We start from the raw sequence: 23562 nt of genomic DNA, 5'->3' as shown, positions 1-23562 counted from the left end.
AGCGTTACATTACCGCCACCCACTGTGGTTAGACTTTAGACTTTATTTTCCAGACTTTACTCTTGGTAATTAGTCTCCCTGTCATTTAGACCGACTTTATTCTTCTTTAGACTTTAGACTTTTTCTTTAACTTTATTCTTCTTTAGACTTAGACTTTATTCTTTTTTAACTGTATTCTTCTTTAGACTTTAGACTTTATTCTTTTAAAAATGTATTCTTCTTTAGACTTTAAACTTTAGACTTTATTCTTTAGACTAGACTTCTTTGTTTTGATTGACAGGGGAAGGCCGGATGTGACGTACTGCTTAAGTCGCTGTGTAACTTCCTGGTTCCAGCCCCGCGGACTCAGTAAAAATCGCTCTTTCCTCACGTTTCTTCACCAAACTAAGCGCCCCTGGGTGTCACCGTGGATCGGACCGCAGCTGCAGAGTCAGGTAAGCCCCACACCTTCACCCTCGTTCGCATTCATCCCGCCGCTGTTCCGCCCGGATCCTCTAGCACGGAGCCGCAGCGGGCCTTGTTTACATCCCCGACCCCGGGCTCGAGTGTCCGAGAGGCGGCTGCACAGCGGGAGACAGCCGCTTTGGGACACGGCTGGATGGACTCACGTACACCTACTCTTATGAGAAATCATTCACGCCTGTCGCCACTGGCAACTCAAACATGTTACAATTGTGATTTATAGTGTTTGTTTTTGCTGCTAGGTCATAAAACACAGCAGATTAGCAAAGGAGCTAATCCTGCTAACGCTTTGAGCCGAACGATCACTGACACAACGGGAAATGTGTTCTAAAAGATAACCATGACATTTTTATCATTATGACAAACACTTGCCCAATATTTTTTGTGTGTGTATTTTTTCCCGAAAACAAGTAATATTAGTGTGTAATATAAATTTTATCCACACTATATGATTGGATTTTACATGACATAATATTGATTACATTCAGGTTGGTCAAAGACATGTGTTTGCAGGACATTGCAGGGCACGTGTTGGTCTATTCAAGTTACTTCATTGTGTCATCGTCATTGTTCTCATGTGGAATTTAGATTATAATTTATATTTTGCTGGAATATACTTATCTTTATTTGCCCTGAACACAAGGGCTGCACACAAGTTTACTGTTTTAAAATATTTAAAGTTTTTAAAAAAAAAAAACGATTTTATTGAGGATTTTACATAATTCAGAGTAAATTAGCCTGGATTTAATCTCTTTCAGTTTAAATTTTTACAGTTTGAAGTTGGAATACTATATTAAAGCATGAACATGTTTGTGTTTTAGTATAACTGAAATGATTGTGTCAAAATGAACTGCCATATTGCACATTATCACAATAGTTTCCAGTATTGTGCAGGCCTATTAGCATTTAGGAACCAACTTCTGTTCCTCTGTTCTCAATACAGCAGCATTTTCACTGTTTTTAGAAAATGCTAACGTTGCAGTGTATAGCCAAATTATATACATTTGAGAGTAATATGTGAATTGTTTAGCATTGTTACAGCATCTGTAATCACTTTCTCAGGTTTTTTTTTTTTTTTTTTAATGACTCACAATAGTATTTGGAGACGACAATAACAACTAGCCAGGAAGCCCCCTAAAATGAAATATAATTATACAAAAAGGAAATTAAACTTTGGAAATGTCAACCGCTCAGAGGAAAATGGACAATACTGAAGCTGTAGATACTTGCAGTCACAAGCAGATTGCAACAGAATGTTTTCATGTCGTAATACTGCCAGAAACGGCACTTCCTCACATGATTTACTGAAGAAATCCTTGCTAAACGCTTTCTAGTTGTATTATTTTGATTGATTTCTTTGTTGATGGCTCCTTTTTTCTTAAAGCCCTCAGTATTTTGGTTATTTATAGGTGACATTAAGTAGTTTGTTCTGTGTGTAAAATAATTGATGTGACGTTCTGCTCTTCTAATGTAAAATGGTACACATTTGTTTCAGTTATCCAGCTCATTTTGTTTGAATATAATCAAAGTTGACCGATGATCTAAGCAACAGTTTGTTCAAAAGGGTAAACTAATAAATCTATAGATCAGCCAAATGAATTATAATTTTTGTTGTCCTGGTTTAGTCTGATGTTCTTTGGTTTAGTAAGTTTATATTACATTCGCTCTTCAGTCCTGCAGTTTTCTACCCAAATATTCAAATGGGAATCCAGGTATAAAGCTCTGGATTGAACTTCAAAAAGCAAACGTGTTTTCTGGCAGCATTGCAAAACTTTCATAGACCCACATCAGCCAAAACAATGTTAATGAAAAGTAAACAAAAGCGAGGTTGAACAGCCTGATGAGCTGCAGGGTCACTTGTAAATACATTTATCACCTTGTAGTAACTTGTCTTTTGAATTTACTCCACATTTAGTATTTATTTAGCCTTCATTGGTTTAACTTTAGGCTGTTAAAATTCGATTGCCATATTGTAATCTTACACTTAATGAAAAACCTTGAGACTTTCCCCCCTGCCTCCCCTGCCACCCCCCCTCTCTGCTTGCTGTGCTCTTATCAAACCACTGCTGACTGTGAGGTTTCGCTGGATCTATGTCACTCAGTCTATATTTACCCCGGACCCTCCCTGAGCTTTGCGTTTCTGGTTTGTGGCTACTATCCTAAAAATAAATTCCCCTGTAGTGGGACATATTTGCAATTTATTTAAAATATTTGCGTTCATGTGGTCCTGTACATTTGAAATACACCCCAGTGCATTAACTTTTTGTGAATTGCTGAGCTTTGCTTTAAAGGGGGGCCAGGGGGGCCAGTCAAAACGTGGCTTATTTGTTTATTGCCTTTCCTCAGTACTTCTTTTACACTTGCAAATGCTGAGTAACTTTACTTGTTCTTTCTCAAAATGTTACTATCCCAGTTTCTCCCAACATCTCTTTACAGTCTGTCTTTGCCTGTATATTGTGCCTTCTAGTTTTCTGTATTAGTGTGGACCCTGTATCAGTAAAAGCCTGTCCCGTTAATCCTCAAAGCGGTGGCACTAGACTGCTGCACATGTTGAGTGGGATTAAAAAGCAGGGGAAGTCTCCTCACAAATCACATTACCAGTAGTTCTTTTGGCTAAAAATAATAATCAGACATGTTTGTAGTGCTAAAACGCAAAGGAGTTGAACATATGCAAATAATCCCTTATAATCCCTGTGCCAAAATGGGTTGAAAAACATTTGTATTTTTACCAGTAGATGAAAATAAAGATGGAAAAACAATGGCCTTGATCCAATGCGCCCTTCAAAAACTACTCTCATCTTTAGTTCCTCCTGATTTCTTGAAATATTATAACTTCACAACATTATCACATTGAAAAAGAAACTTGATAATATTATTTAACAATAAGAGTAATTATTTGGTGGTCGGTAATTGTAGTAGTTTCAGGTAGAACTGGGCAGCGTATCTATAATATCGCAAAGGTTCTTTTCAATTTTGATTCTGAAAATACAAGATAGAAAATCCAGCAAAAAGAGCGGATGAATATTGAAAAATGGGGGGGAAATGTCTGTTGTAAGCATCCAAATATGGGTATGAAGTGATATTTCTACACAGTGATCCCAATTTCACATTTGTCTGATACTTAAACCGCAACTAATACATTTGATTATATATTTTACCAAATTTCTGTTCAACCTGCTCCAGAAATAATTACAGTTGTATTAGTCAACGTTTATGAATGTCTGATATAATGGCAGCTGTAGTAGATTTTAAATGAGTTTTAATTGAGAAAAGGAAGGCCGTGGCAGCTGGTGTATCGCACAGTTGCCAGGCTTGATACGTTTCCAAAACCGCACAAAACCGGTGTAACAAACGGAGCGGCTGTATTGTATTTGTGAAAGTAGCACTTCTCCGATGACACGGACCCCCCTCCCCCTTCTCTCTCACAATACATAGAAACTCTGGCTTTGGATACGAAGATTTGTCAGAGAAACGACGCTGGTGTTGTTGACTCGAGTCCGAGCTCTGCCTCAGTTTTCATTCAGCTCGTCAGATCACTTCTCATAACGCTCATCCGACTACTTTGTTTACTGTCAACTGTACTGATTACCGACCCAATGAAATCACAAAAATGGTCACAACACCACAGCACTTGCACCTTTGGTAACCTTGTTTTGATCTATTTTTACATTTTGTTTGCATTTTCAGGCAAATACTAAAATGTAAAAACCATACATTTTCCCTACTTTTATTTGTATAAAGAAGTAAAAGGTGATGCGTTTCACCAAGTGTCGTCATAATGCTAACATTTCAAGCTTGATTAAACCCGGTCTTTTTAGTTCTGATTTAAGCTGAAAATTATTCTATTATTCTATTAACTGTTCAGTAAAGGTCACATTTGGCACGGTTTATATCTTTGTTCTCTCGTTTTCAATGCTACTTTTAGAATCGGATTATCAATACTTTTAACAACCCTAGTTACACCCCAAGATTGTGGACCAAACTCTTAATTTGACTGTAAATTAGTTAAGCCTTAGGTGATTGAAATTAAACTAGGTAATAAAATATTTTGGTGCCATGATTTCATTATCTAGCAGTGTTCCAAGAGTGATGACGACCTTTTTCTTTGCCCCATGCACTGATTTGCAATAATACATCGTTTCTTTTTCTCTCATTTCTCCCCATAGTTCTGTTTTGTCTTGGATTGAGGCCACGATCAACCTTTCCAAATGAGCGACGGGGAGTGCGACTTCTTCTGCTTCTTCCGCTGCTGCTGAGGAAGAGTCTCCCGACCGGAAGGGAGCCATTTCAGCGAGTCGGAGCGCGGCGTGCGGGCGGGTAGGCGGGCCGTCTACCTGTCTGGGCCAATCGGAGCGTGGATGTCCGTGGACATGAACAGCCAGGCGTCAGACAGCAATGAGGAAGACTTTGGGGTGAACTCTGAGGAAGAGGACGATGATGAGGATGAGGAGGAGGAGACGGGCGACATGGATGGCTATTACGACGATGTAGCGAGCGACGTTGAACAGCAGGGGGCAGACTCGTTCGACCCGGAGGAGTACCTGTTCACCTGTCTTACCTACAAGGAGAGCCAGAGAGTGCTGCTGGAGGAGGTCCACACTGTGGCGGCCGCACTCAAGGTGGGATTTTGTTGCCACGGTGACGCGATGTACAACACAGCCTGTTTTTAGATGATCTGGAAAGTCTGAAAAAAATATAACATGGATTTAAACTATGCCTGTCACAATAATTACTGTTTGAAAATGACTTGTTTAATAGCACAAATCAGCCAGATAAATCATCTTTTTTCAGTCAGATTGTATTTAAACAAAGCTCAGATTTAAAGTCTTACTTGGGTAACAGAGCTTCAGACAGAGCAGTGCCTTCTGTTACCTTCACACCCTCAACTTATTTTAATGAGATGTGAAACGTATCATTTAGATGTACAAAACACCAAAAATAAAGAAAATATTATTATTATTATTAGGCCCGAACGCCACAAGCTGTGCAAAAGTGCGCACTAAACGAGCACTTTACATTGGGATGACGACCCCTTATAAAGCACTCATTTGCGCTAAGTAGCTCACGAATACGTTCCCCATCTCTTGCATGTTCCGTGCATATAAGCATGTAATGCAAAAATTGAACATTATTACTGTATAGAGGGCCAAAAACACAAAGTGGGCGGAGCCCACTCAAAATTAATGAAAGTACCCGTCAGTGACCAGGGACCCACACCATGAGGTAGGAAAGCGCGAGCGCTTTCCGAAAATGTATAGTTTATGATATTTGAAAAATGGGAAACATTGTTTTCGCATCGGAATATTTAGGCCCGAGCCCCAGCAGGGCGGAGGGCCTATTGCTCCCGCAACGCTGCCTTAACTGTCTGACCAAACATGCGGGCGCCCGCATGTTTGGTACCCCGTCGCCCCTGGCAAGTACAGTGAACTAGCCCATGCCGAAGGCATGGATCATGCATACTTACTCCTGCTATGACAGAAATAGTCAACAATGAGTGAATGGGCGTAGCCCATTCACTCATTGAAGGCATGGATCATGCATACTTACTCCTGCTATGACAGAAATAGTCAACAATGAGTGAATGGGCGTAGCCCATTCACTCATTGTTGACAACAGCAGCGCGAAGCGCTGCATTCCTCCAAAAACCTTCCTGGCATCGTCCCGTACGCGATAATCCATGCCGCAGGCATGGGCCATGCTTGTATCTGCTCAAATCAATGGAAGTCTATGGGGAGTGGGTGGGGCACCCCGACGGGAAAGGGAATGACGAGCGCGTAAGCGCTCGTAATGATGATGCCACCCCATGGCGGCATGGGGAAGGCTGAGCTTTTCAACGCTCGCCCACTTCCAAACACTCACTAACGCACTCCTCCACTCATGCACGCCCCGTGCATACTAATTAGTTGTAGGAAAATGGAACATTACCGTTGTAAACGGTACAAAGATAACGTGAAGTCACCTAAAATACAGCTCACCAACAGATTTTTACCACTTTCAGAGATGGAATTAAATGAAAAAAGGAACGATAACGTGGCCAAAATACAGCGAGGAGGAACTGTGCCAAAAGCCAAGGTCACACGGATTGTTTTGATAGGAGACGGGGCGATAAGTCACGTGACGCATGAAAAGATAAACACACATTCTTTTCCAAGCGCCACTGTTTCTGAGATAACGTCACTCCTTCCAAATATTATGGCTAAGCATGGAGGAGCTAAACAGCTGATTGTGCACGTGGGTGCAGTGGACATGCGGCGGGAACAGACTGAAGTTTTGAAAAAAGACTTCTTGAAGTTATTCGACGTGCTTGATAAAATGGAAATCAAAACTTTCATAAGTGGACCTCTTCCAAACATCGACAGGAGGATAAACAAGTTTAGCCGGCTTCTTCAGCTGAACACATGGCTGTCCAAAGAGTGTCCCCCGAGAGGACTACACTATATTGAGAACTTCTATCTATTCTGGAAACGAGAGGACCTGTTTAAGAGAAATGGCCCCCACCTATGCAGAGGTGGAGTGAGGGTGCTGAGACAGAGAACCTGCTCCACGCTCTGAGGCATTGGACTGGGCCTGGACAGGGTCCTGAGCAGATAGTTAGAGAAGAGAGGAATGAGAGAAGAATTCCTGCTCCATCAGCCAAAGACCGAGCCAATGTTTCAACATCAAAAGCACCACAACCTCAGCCTCCACCAAAGGATTCATCAGCAGCTGCTCCACCACCACCAGCAAAGGATTCAGCTCCAGCTGCTCCACATTCACCTCCACCGCCTCCAGCAAAGGAACAATCTTCAAAGGCCTTGGACCCATCTGTGACAAGCCCAACAACATCCCTGTCATCGCCCCTGCCTTCACACCAGCCCTGGGTTCCCTCTGCAACATCTACTCCCACTAAAGATTCATCATTCTCCTTCTCATCTCCACTCTCACCCATGGGCCTTCCCAGCCATTTTGAAAGTCTGATCAAATCAGGCATTAAGATGGCTCCACTCACGCCCAATATAGCAAGGGCTATGCCGACTACACCAACAAAAGCCCCACCACCCATCCCCCCTCGCCTCTCACCTGGTCCCAAACTCTCCTTGGCTACAAAAGCCCCACCACCCATCCAACCTCGCCTTTCACCTGGTATCTCCCATAGCTAGGATGCACTGGGTCTCAGCGTTGCCGGGACTTATTGTCACATTAAAAATCAAACCAACCCGGGGCCCTATGTAAAAAGAGCCCCCCCTAGTGCTATTTCTGTAGTCACATCATCACACAGATGGAAAAACAAAATGCGAGTCAGGCCCAATCTGAGAAATGTGATTCATATTCCCTGTGAAAAGATAAAGCCCAGTCCCACTGAAACTAGTCTGAAACTTGCTGTGCTAAATGTCAGATCCTTATGTAACAAATCTCTCTTAATTAATAATTGTATTTCTTCTTATAATCTTGATTTTATGTTTTTAACTGAAACATGGCTTGACAAAAACACAGGAAATGTAGTTCTGATAGAATCTGCTCCACCCAACTTTAAGTTTGAATCTGAAACACGAGAAAACAAAAAAGGGGGTGGAGTCTGTGCTGTCTTTAGAGATGAAATAATTACCCGCAGGTTGTCTTTTGGGGTGTTTTCATCATTTGAGTATGTATCCTTTTAAAATGGAGCTAAAACGGTCTCCATCCATTCTCTTCATTGTTTTATACAAGCCTCCCCAGCACTGCCAAAGTTTTATTGATGATTTTACTGAGATGCTTTCAGTCATATGCACAGACTTTGATGGTTTGGTCATTACAGGTGATTTCAACGTGCATGTTGATAATATTTGTGACAGAAATGCTAAAGAGCTTGATGCTGTCCTTGAAACCTTCAGTCTTACTCAGCATGTGAGAGGCCCCACCCACAGCAAAGGACACACTCTAGATCTCATAATTACAAAGGGGGTAAATATTTCAAATGTTAATGTGATCGATGTTGCTCTGTCTGATCATTTCTGTGTCTTCTTTGACCTGTCTGTTTCTCCCCAACCTCCGGTTGGTCCTGCAGTTGTTCAGCGGAGACACATAAGTGATGGCACAGGTGCACTGTTTATGGAAATGATAAACTTTGAAAATGTCTCATGTTCTAATGTAAATGATTTGTTGAACTCTGTTACATCTAGTGTTTTGAATGTTCTGGACACCATCGCCCCTATAAAGGCTAAAATGGTTAAAAATAAGCAGAGTGCCGCAGGGCCGAACGGAAATGGCGCAAGTCAAAGCTCCAGGTTCAAAAAGAGATTTACAAAGAAAAGCTGAACATGTACAACCTAATCTTATGTAGAACTAGGGAAAGATATTTTTCTGAAAAAATTGGAAGCTGCAGTAACAACTCGCGTGTCCTGTTTGCCACAGTAAACAGATTAACAAACCCTCCAGCTCAGCTGCCGTTAGAACTCATTTCCACATCCAAGTGTAATGAGTTTCCATTATTCTTTAATGACAAAGTTCAGGGCATTAAAAATGCTATAAATCCCACAATGCAAAAAATTACCCTAAAACCACCAAGACACTTAGAGCTAACTCACTTTGCACCAGTAACTGACAAAACTGTCCATGAGATCATCACCAGTCTGAGTTCATCTACATGCTGCCTTGATGTGTTACCCACCAGATTTCTAAAGTCTGTGCTGAACAGTTTGTTAGCACCATTCACTCACATAATTAACATGTCGCTTCAATCTGGAACATTCCCAATGTCTTTGAAAACTGCGGTCATAAAGCCTCTCCTAAAGAAGAGCAGTCTTGATGCCGCAGTACTGAGTCATTACCGGCCCATCTCTAATCTGCCATTTTTGGGCAAAGTCCTTGAAAAGGTTGTTTACCAACAGCTCACAGATTTCCTCTTAATAAACAACTCATTTGATGTTTTTCAGTCAGGTTTTAGACCTCATCACAGCACTGAGACTGCTCTTGTCAAGGTGACAAATGACATCCGCCTGAACACTGACACGGGCAAAGCCTCAGTCTTAATTCTGTTAGATCTGAGTGCTGCTTTTGACACTGTCGATCATGGGATCCTCTTACAGAGACTAGAGGACTGGGTGGGCATCACTGGCACTGCCCTAAACTGGTTAAGGTCCTATCTGGAAGACAGGAAGTACTTTGTTGAAATTGGTAGCTGTGTCTCAGACCACATGACCCTGACCTGTGGAGTGCCCCAAGGGTCAGTCCTGGGTCCCCTTCTGTTCAACCTCTACATGCTGCCGTTGGGTCAGTTGATACGCAGTGAAAATGTGTCCTATCACAATTATGCAGACGACACTCAGATCTATGTTTCACTATCGGCAGGTGACTATGGACCAGTAGATTCACTCTGTCACTGCATCCAACAGATCAGTTTGTGGATGCAAAACAACTTTCTCCAGCTGAACTCAGACAAGACTGAAATAATCGTTTTTGGCCCACAGAAACAAAGAGAAAGTGTTAGCGGTCACCTCCAGAGTCTCGCTCTAAAACCTACAAACCAAATTAGAAATCTGGGGGTAATAATGGACTCAGACTTGAACTTTAATAGCCACGTCAAATCAATAACATCAGCAGCTTTTTACCATCTAAAAAACATTGCCAAAATCAAAAATATAGTGTCAAAACCAGATTTAGAGAGACTTATCCATGCGTTTGTCTCCAGTAGATTAGACTACTGTAACGGCCTGCTCACTGGTCTCTCCAAACGAGTTGTAAAACAGCTGCAGTACATCCAGAACGCTGCTGCTCGGGTCCTGACTAGAACCAGGAAGTATGATCACATTAGTCCTGTTCTCAGGTCTCTGCACTGGCTCCCTGTGGCTCAGAGAATAGACTTTAAAGCAGCTCTGCTTGTGTTCAAGTCTCTCCATGGCCTAGCACCAAAGTACATCTTGGATATGTTAGTGCCATATGAACCATCTCGGACTCTGAGGACCTCAGGGACCGGCCTCTTGCTGGTGCCCAGAGTCAGGACAAAACATGGGGAATCTGCGTTTCAGTTTTATGCAGCTAAAATCTGGAACATTCTTCCTGAAGATGTGAGACAGGCTTCTACTCTGACAATGTTCAAATCTAAGCTAAAAACAGTTTTGTTTAGCTGCGCATATGACTGAAAGGATTTTTTCTTTGCACTCTTCTCTTTTGTTTGTGATTTTATTAGTTTAGAAAATCAGTTGGATTGATAATTTTTAATTTAGTTAATTTTATTGTATTTCTGTTTCTGTAATTTCTTTGTGATTTGAATGCATTTTTCCTGCCTTGTGTATGAAATGTGCTCTACAAATAAACTTGCCTTGCCTTGCCTTGCCTAAACGGGCGAAGCCCGTGCAAAAGTTCGCACTAAACGAGCACTTTACATGGGGATGACGTCGTCATCCCCATATAAAGCACTCATTTGCGCTAAGTAGCTCACGAATACGTTCCCCATCTCTTGCATGTTCCGTGCATATAAGCATGTAATGCAAAAATTGAACATTATTACTGTATAGAGGGCCAAAAACACAAAGTGGGCGGAGCCCACTCAAAATTAATGAAAGTACCCGTCAGTGACCAGGGACCCACACCATGAGGTAGGAAAGCGCGAGCGCTTTCCGAAAATGTATAGTTTATGATATTTGGAAAATGGGAAACATTGTTTTCTCATCGGAATATTATTCTTTCTTTCTTTCTTCTTTCTTCTCGGGACCAACCCCCCTATTTTTCACCCAGTGAACATTGACGAAAAGTCAAAAAAATTTGCACACCTCTAAAAATCGTGCCTCTCTACATTCTGGCTATTTCCCTTTTCTAAAATAAAAAAAATTGGTGCGTCAGCGCCCCCAAATGTACCAAAAATGCATTGAGAGATGGGAAATGACCCAAAAAAAATCTGATCGTAGAATCATGAAATTTGGCGCAGAGGTAGATGGTGACAAGAGAAGTAAAAAATATTATGACGGTAACGCCGTCCCCCCAACCAAATGTCGGCCATATTGCTTCAAAAATGGCTAAACATGACTTGGGAGTTTTTCCAAACATCTTACTTTTACAAACTTCTCCCAGGGCGTTGGCCCTAAAAAGCTGAAATTTGGTGAAAATGCTACTGAGGAGTGGGACATCAAAAGTTATTCAAATTACATTGATACCTCTCACGGTCTCTGTGCGGCGAAGCCGCAAACTGTAGCTAGAATTTCAGAAATCTCCCAAATTTAACATTTCGGCCGTTTGCGCAGATAAAGTCCGAATTGTGTCAAATTAGAATCAGTGGTTAAACTCTTTGCCCTAAACCTACTTGAAGTGAAATAAACATTTTTATTCAAAGAGTCACGGTGTCTGCCGCACATTTTGCCAAGAATTCAAAATAAAATAGCTTTTTGATGGTAAAACAAAGGGGAGAAGATGTGACAGCGTCACAGATTCAGCAGTAGGCGTAATAAAAGGACAATTGGGGCGCGTTAGCGCCCCCTCCTCTTGCGGCGTGGCGGCGGCGTGGCGAGGGCCGCTTGCGGCTATATTTATTATTACTGTCAATAATCAAGGTTATGTCTTGTTAAAGGCGGTATGGACGATTTTTCGGCAATTTGAGAACTCAGGTGGAAGTGCGCATGCGCACTCCCCCGTGCGGACTGATACAACACACACGTGCGTTTGTTTATTAGCGCAACGGAGCGCATCGCATCTCTCGTCTCCCGTAGATTTCCGTCCACTTCTGCGTCAGCTCGAACTGTATTTCTCCGTCTTCATTTTGCCCCGTACACTGAGGGAACTATATTATGATAGATCCATGCGCTTAGGCACGCAGAAACGTGGGGACGAGCCTGACGCGGCTACAGGTGAGCGGTAGGTGCGTTTTATGATTGATACGTGGCAGGACTAATGATTTATCCACGCGCACGAGGAAATATGATAAAAAAAAATTGCTGGAAAAAAATCGTCCATACCACCTTTAATTATTGAAATGTCTCATGAAATAAAAAAAACAATCTTGAGAGTTGAATATGTTAAGATATTAACAATGATGATGTACTATTGTTTTAACATATAATATAGTCTTATTTTGACACTTGGAACCAAAATCCAAGAATAAACCATTGGACTAAATAATCTTGTTGTCATTCATTCTTTGTCATAGGTTTTACCGTCTGAAGCTAAGCTGATCCTGGTGCATTTCCACTGGCAGGTTTCACAGATAATAGACAGGTATGACACATTTATTACTGTTCATGGGAAAATGATGTGTTTTTGTGGCTGTATTGCTGACTGTTCACGTTTGTCACTCAGATACAAGTCGAACTCGTCGCTGGTGTTGTCAGACGCTCTGGTTCATCTGAGCAGCACCTGCAGAACAGTCTCCGTGAGTGACACTTACTTTACACACCAACATTCACACCAACACATGCACACAGAGCTTTTTCAAATCGTTTTAGAAGTTGACATGTAATTCTACGGGGCCTATCAGTGCTACAATTTAGAATAGGAAGTCAATCGACCTTTTTAGATCAGCATTTCCGTTTACAATGTAAAACTATGTAAAATTACCCTAATAACCGTAACGCCTAACCCTTCATCAGTAACATGTGAAAGAGGTTGTTTAGTGGTCACTTTTAGTAGTCTTGCAAAAGGCACACAAGGTCAGAAATCTCTTTAACTTAACTTAAAGTAATTTTGTAAATCTGGGATGGATTTACATGCTAATTAATATCTAAAATAAAACGCCAAAGTGGTTTCCACACTCATCAATGACTTTCCCAATGAATTTAGATTTAGTTTGTGTTGATACTAGCTGACACCTCTATATTGATCATGAATTGAGGTTGTTTGCATGCTAATGCAAACAGCTGTAGGAACATACACAGGGGACTGGCCTTTTGAAAACTTACCGGATTAGCCAAGTTGCTAAGTGATTGGCATGATTAACAAATGCAATGTTTACTTATTTACATGTCTGTTATTGTTCAAAATTGAATACCTGAAAAAGCATGTCTCTTTTAAAAGTGTAAAAATAATTTATCCTTGTATACCCCAGTATTTTCTTAGAGTAACTATTAATCATCAATACTGCTTTAAGTTATAGATGTGTTCATTCTTAAAAAAATATTACACCTCCACAAATTATTACAATTTGAAATAGGGAGTGTCTACAGAGCCGCGGCGCGCGGCCAAAACTGCATGGGTTTTTTGTGCCACGGCTCCTGAAACTGCTGGGCTATTTGTCAGGGTCAGGGTTAGGGTTAAGGTTAGGGTTAGCCATGAGGCTATATGGCCGTGCCGCGGCTCCTGAAACTGCTGGGTTATTTGACCGCACCGTGGCTCTGCAGCCACGACCTTTGAAATAAGATAAGATAAGATAAGATATTCCTTTATTGTCCCACATGGGGAAATTTCATTGGTGCAACGCAGGAAGATACAGAGGTAGATACAGAAGAACAGATCACTTATAGGAAGTCTGAAAAAACACTTTCAGTAGAAGATCTCCTATAAATAAATAAAAACTCCCATAGACAAATAAATAAATACATAAAGAAATAATGCATTGTGAACATTAAAGGCATTTGAATGTAGCTGAATTGACCTGTTATGACTGGTGTTTGTGTCTCGTGCAGAACCTCCCCCCGTTGCAGTGTGGCGTGTGTCTACAGGTGGTCCGCAGAGACGCACTCCTGGCTCTGCCCTGTCAGCACTCCTTCTGCAAAGCATGCTGGGAGCAGCACTGCACTGTCCTGGTCAAAGACGGCATGGGAGTCGGTCAGTGTCACTTAAGTTCACATTATTCAGCAGCGAAATAAAAGAGCATTTAAAATGGTTCTGTTGAGTTGAAATAGTTGATGCCTGTAAGTCCGCAAGTCCGTCAATCAAAGCATTAAAAATGTAGCCGTCTTTGGTGTTGTATAGGAAAAAACAGAATTGATCCGTTGATGAAACTTGGGATGTCACAATGTCAACACTTGATGATTATTGTAAGAAAATAAACATGAATGTTACAAAAGAAGTTCCAAGCTGCAGTAGCAGCATAGGAGAAAGCTAAATTCCCCAGTCAGTCTTCACACGAGGGACAGACACGCACATCACAGTTCATAATGACCCTCCGCTCTCTGCACCAGGGCACATAAGTAGGAAGGTGCACAGCCACATATAACTTTAAACACTAAATCATCCGATGTGTGAACCTCCTGCACCCAAAGAAGACCATCCACCCTTGGCATAGACTATTTCAGACACTTTGCAGATGCATTTATATAGAGCGCATAATCCAGTAGAGGCAGAAAAGTGCCATTACCAGAAGTTTGCGGGCTCCAAGGGTAAAACAAAGAAACTCCGTCCTTCTGTCAATCTGCCATAGAATTTTCTTTTGATTTTTTTACTACATTCCAAAACTTCTTAGGTTGATTTAATTTCTTTGTCGTTTCTGAGTGATAATAGTCAGACCTGGCTTTATGGATGGCAGAGGTATATTTGTTCCGCAATTGGAAAGTAGCCAGTCGCCCTCAGATTCTCTTGCTTTTGTCCCTTTCTCTAAAAACCATGCCATGAATTAAATTGTAACGCTGATGTGATTACAAACGGCTTCAATATACTTTTTTTGGAATCCTTACCAAATGATTTGCTTTACAATGTTCCGACATAAACATGAAATAGTGTTGTGCGCAATGCCACACGACGTTGCTTTTCTAGCTGTACTTTAAAGCCCTCACTTCAGTTATAATTAGGTCCTTGAGCGTGCGATAAGTGTCTGCTATCTGCTCCACATAACGGCGTTTGCTCAGGGTTTCTGGGTCAGTGTTTCAGCCGCCACCTCTCACCTTTTGAGATGTGGTGTTGCTTGGGGCCGAAATCATATCACGTTGTCGTGTTATGTAAGCGCGTGACATTAAAAGTTGCATGATATTAAAGCTAAATATACGAGCCTAGCATTTAGGTCAGCGTTTAGGCCAAATACTGTGTAATACTTGTGCAGAGTATAATCTAAGAGCCTAGAAGCATCTTGGTGAAAATGTATTTACCCCTTGTAGTTTCCAAATATTAAAAGTTTGTCTTGTATAAAACTCCAAAAATTCTGAAATGAATTTGTATGGAAAAAATAGATACTGCATGATTGAATAGGAATGCAGTTTGTATGATTTTTATTTTAATGGATTTTTAATGGTTGTTTTCTATTGATCACACTAATGTCTTTTGCTGTTGGGTTGTACAAATCAGGATTCTTTAATGAGTATTTCCAAGTAAATTGTCAATTTATAGCCGTCTCAATCAAAGCTACAACTTAAAGTATGTTTTTGGAAGAAAATGTTAATTACTTTCTTAAACAAAATAAAAGTGTAGCACCAGTTGTATCGGTAAATTGTGTGTTAATTATATTGTCATTATTTGTACATATTTGGTTCAAGAGGAAGATTGTGTTCACCAAATTGTGTTAATATGGATTTTGCAGGCATCTCGTGTATGGCTCAGGACTGCTCTCTACGGATGCCGGAGGACTTTGTTTTACCTCTGCTGCCTGGAGACGAGCTGAAAGAAAAATATAGACGCTACCTCTTCAGAGACTACGTAGAAGTGAGTCATCAACAGTGAAGAAAGATGTGTCGCCTCGTTTGTTCTCTCCTTACGCTCTAATGTCTATAGTGACAATAGTTAAAGGTGACACTATTCATTCCTTTGTCTAGATGTAGTCCAAGGTGAGTCCCGGTATTATAAGTCTTATATATTTATACTTGGTTCAGTCCACTGGGTTTTAATACTGCTCCTAATGGGTATTTAAAGTATGTGTAGAGTTTTCTTCACATATTATACAAACATTTCTAATTTATTTGATTTCACTTTGCTCGCTTTGGGTTGCTACATCCTAAGACTTAAGTTTAGGGGTGCATATATTTAAAAGGTTATTTTTTCACGTCCGAGTTTTGTTTGTTTACCGGACCATTTCACTGCTCCCCAGAGTGGTCTAGTCAGGCAGGGCGACAGCGCCATCTGCAGTCCGACTTCTGAACAGTTTGCCAGGTGTGGGAGAGTTACAAAAAAGAGCCCCTCCCTCGTCACAGTTTATAGTCCCTTTGGCACGTTTCCGTATTTTAATCGTTTCTGTAATCTGGCGACAATGTTGTTTTGTCTTTGAATACTGTCCTAAAGAGGTCGGACTGCAGATGGCGCTGTCGTCCTGCTTTACAGGTAGGAAGACGAGCCAAAGCCTGTGTAAAACGGCTGACGGAAATATCATGTCACACTCTGAAGAAGACTGTAAGTTAGCGGTCTTAAAAACAAAGCTTTTAGATAAATTATCAGGAGACCAAATTAACCTCAATGGGGTGCATGTTACAGCCATTACCTTTTTTAAGAATCCGACCTTCGCAAAGATGCGTTTTATATACAAACCTTATTTAGTCTTGAGTCCCTGGGTGTTTGCTGTCTTTTTGGTGTGGTCAGTTTTTCCCCTCACAAAAATCCAATCTTCTCTCATCTTTGTCCCTTTATCCAGAGTCACTTCCTGTTGCAGTTGTGTCCTGGAGCCGACTGTCCGATCGTGATCAAAGTCCAGGAGCCCAGAGCGCGCAGAGTGCAGTGCAGCCGCTGCTCTGAAGTATTCTGGTAACAGTCGGGCCTTCTCCTTCTCCTTTTATGAACTAAACCAATAGCAGAACATACTCGCATGCTTAAAATGTACGATAAACATGCCGACCCAGTGTCCCTGATGTTTTGGGTCTTAGTTAAAAGCTGCACGTTGTTACCCATGTGTCTAACTTGAGATGGTTTTCTGGATTTCTGTTAAGGCAGAGCATCTAAACCGTGAAAAACCTGATATATGTGGAAAATAAATGAAAAGATGAGTCTCAGTGCTGCTATTAAAGTGTTTGTCTCCTCTGCCCTGTAGCTTTAAATGCCGTCAGATGTACCACGCGCCCACAGACTGTGCAACCATCAGGAAATGGTTGACCAAATGTGCCGACGACTCGGAGACGGCCAACTACATCAGCGCACACACTAAAGATGTACGAGGCATGAATATTTTGTTCATGAGAAAACGACATATTGTGGCTTATGTTCCTCTTCATTGTTTCTTCTCCTTCAGTGTCCTAAGTGCAATATCTGCATTGAGAAAAACGGCGGGTGCAATCACATGGTGAGTCATTGTCACACTCCCAACACCAAAACACTTCTGACACCAACTGTGCTGAGAACTCGCAATGTTGATAGTTTATACACTTTAACTGATTTGTAAATCTGGGTTAATGTTTGACGTTTGTGCTCATCATTATCTTCCCTCTGTTGCAGCAATGCTCCAAGTGCAAACATGGTATGTAGTAGCTCTACTTGTACTTGTACTGCCTTTTTATAATGGAAGTTTTGATTCCGACAGAATTGTAATTGTAAATATTGTTTCTACCTGAATGGACCCATATTATGCAAATGTAGTTCTGAGCTTATAAACATGTTATAACATTGTTCCCTCATCAGAAACATACCTGCATTTTTAGCATCTTTTATGCTAGTTTTACGCTAGTCGGGGAGAGCTTTTGTATATTTCCCCTTTTGAAATTCTCTCTGCTGCCAGTAGATGAAGTTCAAACTGAATTCCTGATGAGGGCTTGCCCCACAGATATAAGATAAGATAATCTAATCCTTTATTGTCCCACACGGGGAAATTTTATTGGTGCAACGCAGGTAGATACAGAGGCAGATACAGAAGAAAAGAACAGATCACTTGTAGGAAGTCTGAAAAACACTTTCAGTAGAAGATCTCCTATAAACAAAAACTCCCATAGACAAATAAATAAATACATAGATATAAAGTAATGTTGTAGATGGATTATATTAAGTTCTACAAACACCAAAGTAAAAGTACTCCAGCATGTTTAAAGGCAAATGCAGATAATGCATAATATGTGTCCATCGTGTTCATACATTTCCTTTCCTCTTGTAGACTTCTGCTGGATGTGTCTGGGCGACTGGAAAACTCATGGCAGTGAATATTACGAGTGCAGCCGTTACAAAGAGAACCCCGACATAGTGAACCAGAGCCAACAGGCCCAAGCCCGGGAGGCGCTCAAGAAATACCTCTTCTACTTTGAGAGGGTGAGAAGGCATTCCACTATATTAACACAAATTTTACATCACTGATATTTCCTGTTTTTGCACTTCTCATTTTGACTGGTTTTATTCTCTTTGTTCAGTGGGAAAATCACAATAAGTCTTTGCAGCTGGAGGCTCAGACGTATCAAAGGATTCAGGAGAAAATCCACGAGAGAGTCATGAACAACCTGGGCACATGGATCGACTGGCAGTACCTGCATAACGCTGCCAAGCTGCTTGCCAAGGTACACACACTAATCTAGGCCTGATCTGGGCCTGATCCAGGGTCTTGTACCAGCACCCCAACCCTAAAGTACAAAAATCACTTGATAAAACAATTTTTCAACTTTTGTCTTAGCAACTGATAGGGATTTTTGTCATTTTTTCATATAAAGTATTAGTCATCAATATTTATGTTTTCCATGAGTCGACTGGTCAAATTATTTCTATTGTACTTTGAGACTTTTTGAAATACATCAACCAAATGATAGGTTGTAATTGGTTGAAATATCCTGACTGAAGGCTTCTAGATAGAGAATATGAAGTGTTACATTACTATATTTTTTAATTTAATGTTTTTTTAGTTATTTATTTTTAAGTTTTGATTTAACAATGCTTCCGTTTTTGTTATTCAGTACGGTTATCTATTGTTTTTTCAAGTTGAGGGCTAGTCATGAGCAGCCCTAGTGGTCAAGCTTTCCTAAAATGCTTTTATGATGCACATATCTCTAGCCTTTAGCAAATTAAATGAAAGAATAAATCAATAATGCAATGTTAAGTGGTGTTATTAAATGAACCACTGCTTTTTTTTTTTCTTAATTTTGTACGTTTTATTTCCCTCTAGTGTCGCTACACATTACAGTACACCTATCCCTACGCTTATTACATGGAGTCAGGTCCCCGCAAGAAACTGGTGAGTTATAATGAAACTCACTAATACTTTTACTATTTTTTTGTGAAAACGCTGACATGTGTTTTGTCTGCAGTTCGAGTACCAGCAGGCACAGTTGGAGGCAGAGATCGAGAACTTGTCGTGGAAGGTGGAGAGAGCCGACTCGTACGAGAGAGGAATGGTGGGAGGAGAGGAGCTCAGCGCCAGTGACCGAGGGGTTCGTATGCCCAGTGGAAGCTAAATTATTACTTGTATTAAAATGTTTCCCCTAGAAATGGCTAACTTATTATTTGTGTACTAAAAATTCATTGGCAAATTGTCCCCTGAGAAATATGTGGTTTTAGCAACACAATTGGGTTATTCAAATATTCCTGTTCCTGAATAAAGCCTGCACAGTCTAATTGACCCTTTTTAAAATGCTGTGTCATCATTCTAAATTCCCAGTAGATTATCTAATCTAAATGCTAATATTTTTGAGGCTTTAACAGAAAAAAACATACATTTTCAGTGTAAATGTCATTAAAAGCCTGTACACACCAATCCGCCCTCCAGTACCAAGAACTCGAAGCCGCGCACTCTCGAAGCCGCCGCGCACTCTCGAAGCCGCCGCGCACTCTCGAAGCCGCCGCGCACTCTCGAAGCCGCCGCGCACTCTCGAAGCCGCCGCGCACTCTCGAAGCCGCCGCGCACTCTCGAAGCCGCCGCGCACTCTCGAAGCCGCCGCGCACTCTCGAAGCCGCCGCGCACTCTCGAAGCCGCCGCGCACTCTCGAAGCCGCCGCGCACTCTCGAAGCCGCCGCGCACTCTCGAAGCCGCCGCGCACTCTCGAAGCCGCCGCGCACTCTCGAAGCCGCCGCGCACTCTCAAAGCAATGCATTGTCGCCCTGCGTCTCGTTCTGCTCGAACCAAAGCCAAACGAGGCCGAGTGACTAACCGCGCAGCCAAGAATGTGCACATGACATGGCACTCTGAGGAAACATCTGAGGAGACAAACTGTTGATAAGAATCAGTTTTATTGCCTTTGTCGTGAATGGTTCTATCTTTTTTTGTTTCCAATGATACTCTCCAGATCAAACTGCCGACAGTGCCACACCCTCTGCTGTCTTCATACGAGTGACGGGCGGATTGGAGTGTACTAGGCTTAATGGAGTGTACTAGGCTTAATGGAGTGTACTAGGCTTAATGGAGTGTACTAGGCTTAAGTCTGTTTTTCTGTTGCAAAGGATAAGAACTAGTTGGAACCCTAATATTGCAGAGGGAGGAATTAATTTCCACATATGTTGCTTTACTGACTTGTATTTCGATCTTCTCCTCAGGACTTGGAGAACCAGATGCACATCGCAGAGCAGAGGAGGCGCACGCTGCTCAAAGACTTTCACGACACATAGACTTCTGCTCCATAGAGCCCTGCCCCGCCCCTCTGTGTCCCGTCGTCTCGTTCCTACTGCATACTAGGGAGGCAACGATACAGTTTTGTCACGATTCAATACGCGTCTCGATACATGGGTCATGATATCGATTGACCGCTCATAAATATAAAATGTCCATGTTATTTGTGGTAAATATATTAAACACCTATGATATTAACTTGAAGCATAGCATTTCAATACATTGCAGCATGACAGTTGAACTTTGAACCTGTGGAACACTTTTTATAATGTACTTAAGATGGGCTGCTGGGAGAAATACTCTTGTGCATTTCATGATTTCTTAATATAATGAACTTTCCTCCTGACTCTCACGTCTGTGCATGCATTGAGCTCCTCCCACAGTCTCCTGCTCGACACACACACACACACACACACCCTCCCCCTCTCCTTCATTGCTGGGTCTAAAATAAAGATTAAACCCACCTTTGCTTACAAATTAACTTCCTGAATTTGCAAGGACAACGCTGCAACGAGCGACGCAAGCGAGCGCGTGTATTGAATCGTGACACCCGTATCGAACGAGTCATCATTGTATCGAATATCGTTGCACCCCTACAGCGCTCTCCCTCCGTCCCTCTTTTGCGTTCACATTTCTCTTTCATAGTTTCTTTCCTCTCACTCTCGAACAGCTGCTGGGTTTACTATGGCACGATTGTATCTTCGTTCTCCATGGATTGATTTGACATTTATAGCTACACTTGGGGCTTCACCATAAACTCCATTGAGCACATTTGACAGATTATCTACCCAATAACATGCATACTCAAAAGAGAAAGTACAACGTCATCCATGTTTCTAGAAAATCATGATAAAGCTTGAACAGAACATGGACAGGTTTCATATCAAGGGTCCCCTATTCAGACGTTTTAAGCCTAAACAAGTGTGCACTAATGTATTTTTTCACACTGCAAAATTTACAGGTTTGCATTGCACTACATGTACCCGCAATATTTCCAATTTTATCCATCACAAAGAGCAATCACCAAGTACAGAACATGTGAATTGTGTCGTATATTAATTTTGACACATGAATATGAAGTTGTGTCACGTTACTGATAACTTTTGGGATATTTAAAGTAAATCTCACTGCACTCCAGCGATCAGCTTTGAATAGGGGATTTCCTAATGTTGCAGCTTTATTCTGGCAGTGAGTCTTTTCTGAATTGGTCTTTTAACCTACATTTTCTTTCCAATCTTTTCTTTGTTTCCCTTGAATCCACTTGGCAGCCTCTACAGCAATGACAGATGAACTCGAATGTTGTTACTGCTGCCTCTAAACTTGCTTAAAACAGTCAAATAATTTCAAGTGTTGATTGTGAAACGGTGTTCCCCATATAAACACTAGATATGGGGATGACAGTATTTTCCTACCGAATATGCATGCCCATGTATAACGCCTAAATGTACGTAAAGAACCTTTTAAACTATATTTTGCCCCCGTTTCACAATTCACACGCATCTCATTTGCTCTTTTGGACCATTTGACGAGCTCCACTGCTGAGGAAAAGTTGTAATTTTGAAATGATTCAAGAATATATTACATTTCAGTTTGATGTCTAGAACTTGATTTGTTGAATAAAATGTTAGCAGTTTTGCTTAATTCGGAAGCAAATGACTCTGTTTGATATTAGCCTCAATGTAAGATGTTTTGTGTCAGTCCTAAACTAGGAATTTCACATGTTGAACTCAAAATACAGCCTTGTTAGATGTTCAATCTGCTATAGACACGCGCGCGATCCTTTCACAAGTTTGATATTCACAGTTTTTAATGTAATGGCAAACTTTTGTTATGTTTTTGAAGCCTTAAGTGTAGCAGAAGCCTTTGTCACACACTACAGAGCCCTCTTTTGACACGACATGCACAAACACTCCACAGCAGCTACATCTCCCTCCACTCACTTCCACGTCACCATTACATTGTTACATGCCACCATTTTCACCCTCTTTGTTGAGTTCTTCTTTAACTTATACTTGCTCACCCATCGTTCACTTTTGGCTGTTGATCGATAGATCGTTTAAAAAAAAAAAGAAGAAAAAAACAACGTAAAAAATACCAAAAAATGGCTGTAATTTTCAACGGTTGTACATTATTACAGAAATAGAGTTACTGAGAGTTTTTAAAATCGGAACCTGACTCCTGTGTCTTATTTCACACACGCTTTCGCACACTTCAAATAATTGTGTATGAATATTATAAAAATAGTCCACCTGTGATACCTTTTGTTTTTGTTCATATTTCCCTCGAGGCAACATTTACGTTTTGTGGTCTGTGTCCTAGAGCAAGACACTTTTCTCATACTTTTTTGTACAAATGCGCTAATGATGTTGAGGCCCAAACTAAAGTCCTCCTTTGGACCGACAATGTAACCAAAAAGGGCAACCAAATATAGCTTAAAAAAAGTCTCTGACCTTTGCGAATTATCAGCTTGTTTTATTTCCAGGTCAGAGTGGCAGCTGAAGTTTGTATGACGTGGTGGGCTCAGATCTGACCCAGTTTGAAGTTATTTACAAGACTGAAGCTGCAGTTTGAAGCATGACTATGACAGAGCAGCAGATCTGATCAAAACATCAACAACAAAATCTTTGAGTGATCCATTAACTCACATTTTTTGGAAGAAATTCTCATTTAAAACAAAAATAATATATAACCACACTAAAATCATACATCTTCAATACACTTTTAGGAGAACTTGTCAACCTATTTTTTTCATATTGAAGCCAGAACAAAGCAGGGGCCCACCAAGAGCCATTGAT

At 41.1% G+C, this 23562-nt stretch overlaps 1 protein-coding gene across 1 annotated transcript; it reads left to right on the top strand.

Moving 5' to 3' along the window:
* The first annotated feature begins 281 nt into the window (after window positions 1–281).
* On the top strand, window positions 282–22937 carry arih2 (ariadne homolog 2 (Drosophila)). Its single transcript, XM_072449364.1, has 15 exons — window positions 282–434; window positions 4629–5081; window positions 12557–12624; window positions 12706–12778; window positions 14028–14169; window positions 15854–15975; window positions 16895–17004; window positions 17288–17405; window positions 17486–17536; window positions 17689–17710; window positions 18338–18489; window positions 18588–18731; window positions 19331–19399; window positions 19473–19595; window positions 20695–22937. Exons 2-15 carry the CDS (start codon window positions 4821–4823, stop codon window positions 20764–20766), a joined length of 1527 nt encoding a protein of 508 aa, XP_072305465.1. The 5' UTR covers window positions 282–434; window positions 4629–4820; the 3' UTR covers window positions 20767–22937.
* The last annotated feature ends 625 nt before the right edge of the window (window positions 22938–23562 follow it).

Source organism: Eucyclogobius newberryi, unplaced genomic scaffold, assembly GCF_026437365.1.
Source record: "Eucyclogobius newberryi isolate DKJ021-1_F unplaced genomic scaffold, fEucNew1.0.hap1 SCAF_17, whole genome shotgun sequence".
NCBI lineage: Eukaryota > Metazoa > Chordata > Actinopteri > Gobiiformes > Gobiidae > Eucyclogobius > Eucyclogobius newberryi.
Note: the sequence above shows the minus strand (reverse complement) of the source record. Positions and strands in the feature narration are given on the sequence as shown.